This window comes from Pteropus medius, unplaced genomic scaffold, assembly GCF_902729225.1.
Source record: "Pteropus medius unplaced genomic scaffold, Ma_sr-lr_union100, whole genome shotgun sequence".
In the NCBI taxonomy this organism is placed as follows: Eukaryota; Metazoa; Chordata; class Mammalia; order Chiroptera; family Pteropodidae; genus Pteropus; species Pteropus medius.
In genome coordinates, this window is record NW_024350923.1 from 551,248 (window position 1) to 558,235 (window position 6,988).

The following is a 6,988-nucleotide window of genomic DNA, read 5'->3' on the forward strand; positions in this document are numbered from 1 at the left end:
CAGGAAGACACAGTCCCCATCCGGGTTCCCTGCTGGCTTCTGGGCGCGAAGGGGGGCGGCCTGGTAGGGGGCGGAGGGGCGGGGCCTGCAGCCGGCTTTGCTTCCACAGAGAGGGGAGACTTGGGCCATGCCCAGCTGCTCTCAGGCCACCTGCGAGGGCAACAACGTCATCACGCTGCAGCCACGCCCATGCCCGCAGGCGCGGGAGCCCACCTGCGCCAACGGCTACCCCGCCCTGCAGGTGGCGGATGAGGACGGCTGCTGCCGACACTACCAGTGCCAGTGTGAGCAGGGCGCAGGCTGGGCGGCGGGGCTGGGCACGCGGCTCCGCACGGCGAGGGGTTCTGGAAATACCACCCAACGCACGGCCGTGGGCGGGTGCCGAGCCCCAGAGCCCCTGGGCCGAGCCGGTGGCGGTAGTGGCGGTGGTGGCGGTGGTGGCGGGGGTGGGGGGTGGCTGGCCCCTCTGAGGCCTTGTCCTGGGCAGATCTGTTTGGGCGCTGGGCACGCGGTGCCTTGGACAAGGCCGGTCTGAGCTACGAGCCCCGCCAGCTCCGGGGCCACGCGCCCTGCGGGAGAGCCGCGGGCGGATGGGGGGCAGCGGCGGCCCGCGTGAGGCGCCCCTATGCCCGCAGGTGTGTGCAGCGGCTGGGGCGACCCGCACTACATCACCTTCGATGGCATCTACTACACGTTCCTGGACAACTGCACGTACGTGCTGGTGCAGCAGATCGTGCCCGTGTACGGCCACTTCCGCGTGCTCATCACCAACTACTTCTGCGACGCGGAGGACGGGCTGTCCTGCCCGCAGTCCATCATCGTCGAGTACCAGCAGGACCGCGTTGTGCTGACCCGCAAGCCCGTCCGCGGAGTGATGACCAACGAGGTGGGGCTCCGCGCCCGGGCGGCCCCCAGGGGCGCGGGGTGGGTGCAGGGTGACTGACGGCCGGGGGCGGGGGCGGGTGCAGGGTGACTGACGGCCGGGGGCGGGGGCGGGTGCAGGGTGACTGACGGCCGGCCTCCCGCCCCCCTCTAGATCCTCTTCGACGGCAAGAGAGTCAGCCCCGGCTTCCGCAGCGGCGGCGTCGCCGTCTCCCAGATCGGCGTCAAGATGTACGTGACCATCCCCGAGATCGGAGTCCAGGTCATGTTCAGCGGCCTCATCTTCTCGGTGGAGGTGCCCTTCAGCAAGTTTGCCAACAACACCGAGGGGCAGTGCGGTGAGCCCCTCCCAGGCGACCCCAGGCTCCGCCTGGCCCCGCCCAGGTCCCTCCCTGACTCCACCCCCGGCCCCCCCCTGGCCCCTCAGGCCCCGCCCTCACCCTCCCTGACTCTCTGGACCCCAGGCCTTTTCCTGACCAGGGCCGGCCGTGGCCAGTTCTGCTGGGGGCTGCGTGCTCGGCGGGGCAGAGGCTGCAGCGCGTCTGCTTTCTCGCTGCACCAAGGACAAGCCAGGCGCCCACCCTCAGGCCCATGGCCGTCCATCCTCCCTGAGAACTGCCCCCAGGTCCGTTCTCCTGGCGGAAACGGAAGCACAGGGAGGTCAGGGGCCCTGGGCAGGTCCTTCAGTCAGCCCACTGAGTACAGGTCTGGCCCACGGGGTGTAGGGTGAGAGTGGCTCTGCTGTCCCCAGACACCTGACTCCCGCCGCCCCGCCCCAGGCACCTGCACCAATGACCAGAGAGACGAGTGCCGCCTCCCCGGGGGGGCAGTGGTGTCCTCCTGCTCTGACATGTCTGGCCACTGGAAGGTGACCGAACCCAACCAGCCGTCCTGCTATGGGCCTCCCCCAGCACCCACCACAGTTGGTCCCACGAGCTCGCCTGCCCCGTGCCCGCCCTCGCCAATCTGCCAGCTGATCCTGAGCGAGTGAGACTCTGGAAGAGGCAGGGGAGGGGGCGGGCGGGCTGCCCTGCTGACCCCACCCTCTGGGGCCTGCAGGGGGCTCCCGCGGGAGGGGGAGCCCAGTGGAAGGATGATCCCCTGTGCGACCAGCCCCAGGGCGGGTCCCTGGTGGCTGTCCGCGGGCTCCGAGAAGAGCCGCTGCCGCTGGAACGCTCGGCGGAGCTGGCGGGCGAGTCCGCCTCGGCTCTGCGTCCAGCACGCTGTGGGGTCTGGGGACGGTCATCGCCGGGTTTGCAGGGTGGAGGGAAACCCAGTGGCGAATCTGCAGGGAGAACGGCCATGCCGTGGCCAGGTCGTCTGGAGGCCTGGCTATCGGCACTTGGGGCCAGCGACCCCCATCCAGGGCCTCTCTGGGGACAGCCTGAGCCTGGCAGCCGCACGACCCGCGTGCCCCTGTGCCTCAGGGTCTTCAAACAGTGCCACAGCGTGATCCCCCCGCAGCCGTACTACCAAGGCTGTGTCTTCGACCAGTGCCACATGAATGACTCGGACGTGGTGTGCTCCGGCCTGGAGCTGTACGCCGCGCTCTGTGCGTCCCACGGCGCATGCGTGGACTGGAGGGGCTGGACCAACCACACGTGCTGTGAGTGCCCCCTGCCTCGGGACCCCGCCCCCCGCCCCGCTCCCCCTCCCCGGCTGGAGAAGGAGGGCTGACCCCACGCAGAGTGCAGTTGGTTCTTGGGGAGAAAGGTGGGGCGTCAGGTCGGAGTGCTGGGGCCGGGTCCAGGACGCAGGGGTGGTGGGCTCCGACAGGCTGGGCCAGGCAGGGCACTCAGGGGCGGGCCTGAGGGTCCCACTTCCAGGCCGCAGGCCCCCAGCAGGTGTCCTGCGCTCAGCACAGCCTCGGAGTGGCTGCCGGCGGGCACCCTGGGTCTCAGGCATGGCTTGTCCTTCCACACAGCCTTCACCTGCCCTGCTGACAAGGTGTACCGGCCCTGCGGCCCCTCCAGCCCCTCCTACTGCTATGGCAGTGACAGCATCAGCCTGGCGTAGGTGCCCGCCCTCCTTCCCGCGCCCCCGGCCCCAGAGGGCAGAGGGGCCCCGCCAACCCTCTGCTTCCCGCAGTGCCCTTCAGTACGCCGGCCCTGTCTCGGAAGGCTGCTTCTGTCCAGAGGGCATGACACTTTTCAGCACAAGCGTGGACATCTGTGTGCCCACCGGCTGCCACAGTACGTCCCCACGGCCAGGCCTGGGCCTGGTGGGGTGGGCCTTCTACCCAAGCTCCTGTACAGCTGCACCCCAGGGCTTTCTGTCGCGGTGGGGTCCACGGCCCTGCCCCGAGGGCCAGGGGCTGTGGCTGCCCAGCAGTGACCTTGGTCTCTGTTCCTCCAGGCTGCCTGGGGCCCCGCGGGGAGCCTGTGGAGGTGAGTGTGGCTCACGGGGGCGGGGACTCCTCCCAGCACCAGAGGCTCGGGGGAGGACCAGGGAGGGACGCAGCTGCTCCAGCAGGACTGGGGAGGCTCCCACGTGCAGGGGCCCTGAGGCCGGCCATGCCCGTCTTCTGCTGGGACCCCCTGCTGCTCCGCTAGGACACAGTGAGGACAGAGGCCAGTCACGAGCCCAGCTGCCTCCCACGTCTCTGGGCCCCCTGGGCCTCGGGCACCACCCACGCTTCCGATTCTCCTGTGTGCCCTGCCCGCCCAGGCTGCCTCTGGGATATGCAGGTGACCGAGGGCTGGGGCTCACGCGTGCCTCCTTTGCAGCCTGGCCACACGGTCAGCATCGACTGCCAGGAGTGCACCTGTGATGGCCGCACGCAGACGATGCGCTGCCAGACTCAGCCTTGCCCGCTGCCCCCCGCCTGCCCTGAGCCCGGGTTCGTGCCGGTGCCTGCGGCCCCGCAGGCCGGCCAGTGCTGTCCCCAGTACAGCTGCGGTGAGCCCTGGGTGGGTGGGGCATGGGCCACTGCCCCCACGTCTGCCGAGGGTCACACACGCACCAGCTCAGGGTTGGATAGCTTTGCCATGAGGGGCCGTGGTGCTGGCACCTGGTGACTGCACCCAAGGAAGAAAGTGTCACACTGTCCTTCGCTGCGGCCTCCTTGGCGACCCTAGCAGCCGGTGCCCCCTGGAGAGCCTGCCTCCTGTCCCCTGGGCGGTCAGGACACCTGGAGATCCCTGCGGGCCACACGGGCCCCTGACGGCCTCCTTCCCACCCACCACAGCCTGCAACACCAGCTCCTGCCCCGCACCCGTGGACTGTCCCGAGGGCTCCCGCCAGCTGCTGGCCTATGAGGAGGGGACCTGCTGTCCGAGCTGGGAGTGCCGTGAGTACCCAGCTCAGGGGTGGCAGGCCCTGTCCTGACTCTCTCGTGGGCCGTGTGTGGGCGCCGCCGGCTGGGGACCCAGCTCCACTCGGGAAGGCCAGAAGGAGCCACGCTCGCCGGCCGTGGGCTTGTCACCCTGGGGCCGGGCCTCTCCAGTGCTCAGTGTGGCCCCCGTGTGCTCAGGAGGCTGGCAATGGCGAGACCAGGGTGGGGCGGGCGGAGGGCGTGCGCGGGTCTGCAGGCCTGTTTGTCCTCCTGAACAGGCTGGACCATCTGCAGCGTCAACGGCACCACGTACCAGGTAAGAACCCGCTGAGCAGGGCCGCGAGGCATGGGACATTAAGCTCCCCATCCCTGCCAGCTTCTCCGAGCCGGGGCCCCGTGGGCGCGGATGGGCTCCGGAGTGGCCGGCATGGCTGAGGCTAGGGCTGGGCCAGGCACGGACCCCAGCTCCGTCCTGGATACGACGAGGCTCCCAGCCTGTTGCTCCCAGCCGGGCCCTTGAGAACATGTGCCCACAAAGGTGCAGCCTCGGGGCTCTGCCACCACGGGCCAGATGGGGTGGCCCGGGGGACAGGGTGGCCGGGGGCACGTGGGTGGTGTGGGGAAGGCAGGGCGCCGGGCCCCGTCCACGCTCACTGGCCCTGGCCGCCCAGCCCGGAGCCGTGGTCTTCTCCAGCCCGTGTGAGACGTGCACGTGCCAGGTGCCCAGCGGCCCCCAGTTCAGCACATTCGTGATCAGCTGTGAGACCCAGACCTGCAGCACCTACTGCCCTGTGGTGAGCACCCGCCACCTCTGCTGTGCCGAGGCCCAGGCAGCGCCGGCCAGGCTCAGGCCTCATGCCTCCTCTCCCCCGCAGGGCTTCGAGTACCAGGCGCTGGGCGGGCAGTGCTGTGGGCACTGCGTGCAGGTGGCCTGCGTCACCAACGGCAGCGATGGCTCCGTCCACCTCTTCTACGTGAGTGCAACAGCCACGCCTGCTGGGGCCGGCCGCAGGCTCCAGACAGGCTGGGGGCGAAGCCACCCCAGCAGCCCCAGGGGGGGCCAGCACTCAGGGCCACGCCCGCCCCTGCCTGTGGGGGCGCCAGTGGTGTAGCACAGTGACAGCAGGGGGTGAGCCGGCCAGGCCCTGGGGCATCGGGGACCCTGGGGAGCTGTCATTGCAAGGCGTGCTCCCGGCAGAGGCCCAGTGCTCTCTCTGGAAGGCGCAGGCTGGGGACAGACAGACAGACGCAGTGCCTGAGCTGCGGGACGGGGCTGCCTTGGGGACGGGCGCTCACCCTGTGGGCCTGGGCCTCCCGGCAGCCTGGCGAGTCTTGGTCAGACCCTGGGAACCACTGTATGACACACGAGTGTGAGAAGCACCAGGACGGGCTGGTGGTGGTGACCACGACGAAGGCATGCCCCCCGCTCAACTGTCCCGCAGTGAGTTCCGGGAGCCGCCTGCCCAGCCTTGCCCAGTGTGGACGGGGGTGGCGGGACCTGCGTCCGGCCGCGTGGAGTGGGACGGGAGCCACTGTCCTGCGTGCGCTGGTCACGCCTGTCTGAGCTCAGCCTGGTGTCCCCGGTACCCCGTTCCTGGGTCGCCGTTCCGGCACGAATGGCGCCCCCTCTGTTGGCACAGGAGCAGGCTCAGTTGAGCGAGGACGGCTGCTGCCGGCTCTGTACCCAGCCCCATTCCGGTGAGTGGGCGGCCCGTGGGGGAGGGGCGGCTCAGGGCGCTCTGGCCAGCGCTGACCCCCGCCCCCGCCCCGCGTGTCCCCAGGGTTCAACTGCACTGTCCATCACAAGCAGCAGGTCGTCCACGTGGGGAACTGCAGCTCCGCCGAGCCCGTGCTCCTGGCCTACTGCCAGGGCCACTGTGGGGACAGCACCTCCACGTACGTGACCCTGCCGCCCGCAGACGGCTCCCGTGGGGCTCCGTGCGGGCAGGCGAGGGCGGGACAGGAAGAGTGGGAGGGGATGCGGTGCCCACCACCCCGGGGGCCGAGGGGCAGGGCCGGCGTGCAGGGACCCAGGCCCGTGCCCCGTCTGGAGCCACACTCCTCTGCTTCTGAGATGCTGGTCTCAGAAGCCGCCTTGGCGGTTCGTTGGGGCCCGCGAGAACCCACCTGTGTCCCTCCCAGTTCCCTGACCGGCCAGTCGGCACGTGAGAGCCAGCTGCTCCACGCTGGCCGAGCCGTCTGGAGCTCAGCAGCCAGGCGGGGGCTGTTTGCTGGGGGTCGCGGCCCCTGGCGCTGAGCAGCCCCGCCCGCAGGTACTCCCTGGAGGCCAATGCCATGGAGCACAGGTGCCGGTGCTGCCAGGGGCTGCGGACTTCGCCTCGGAACGTGACCCTGCTCTGTACCGACGGCTCCAGCCGGGCCTTCAGCTACGGCCAGGTGGAGGAGTGCGGCTGCGTGGGCCTGCAGTGCGACCCCCCTGGGGGCCTCGGCTTCCCGCAGAGCCAGGACGCCGGGCGCTGGAGCAGAGGGGCCCTGCTGCCCGGAGCCTGACCGGCGGCTCCGTCCCGGACAGAACGCCCTCCTTCCCTGCAGTCCGGCTTCCAAGGCCGGGAGCCTGGGCCCTGAGCCAGGTGGCCTGAGTCCAGGACGCACGTCCACCCACCTCCTCCCTCTCCAGGATCCGGCCTGGCTGTGGGTCCCACGGCTCCTCCCGGACTCAAGCATCGCATAGGCTGGAGGTGAGGACGCCCAGCCTGGCCGGATTCGCTGGACGTGCAGTCAGCTGCTCGGCCGCCAGGAGGCAGAGCCTCGCCCTGCTCTGCCCTGGACCCCAGGAAGGGGCCGGCCGCTCCGAATACACACGGGGCATTT

General features: G+C 70.5%; 1 protein-coding gene across 1 annotated transcript in view; it reads left to right on the top strand.

The window, feature by feature from the left end:
- MUC5AC (mucin 5AC, oligomeric mucus/gel-forming) overlaps window positions 1–6,988 on the top strand; it is a 26,041-nt gene extending 19,053 nt beyond the window's left edge. The window contains 17 exon segments of the mRNA XM_039840380.1: window positions 110–284; window positions 636–886; window positions 1,037–1,220; window positions 1,662–1,869; window positions 2,310–2,488; window positions 2,807–2,894; window positions 2,971–3,074; window positions 3,238–3,269; window positions 3,609–3,780; window positions 4,070–4,171; window positions 4,435–4,472; window positions 4,828–4,950; window positions 5,032–5,130; window positions 5,478–5,597; window positions 5,797–5,848; window positions 5,911–6,052; window positions 6,430–6,988. Coding sequence (XP_039696314.1) covers window positions 110–284; window positions 636–886; window positions 1,037–1,220; window positions 1,662–1,869; window positions 2,310–2,488; window positions 2,807–2,894; window positions 2,971–3,074; window positions 3,238–3,269; window positions 3,609–3,780; window positions 4,070–4,171; window positions 4,435–4,472; window positions 4,828–4,950; window positions 5,032–5,130; window positions 5,478–5,597; window positions 5,797–5,848; window positions 5,911–6,052; window positions 6,430–6,667 — 2,307 coding nt within the window. The 3' untranslated portion in view covers window positions 6,668–6,988.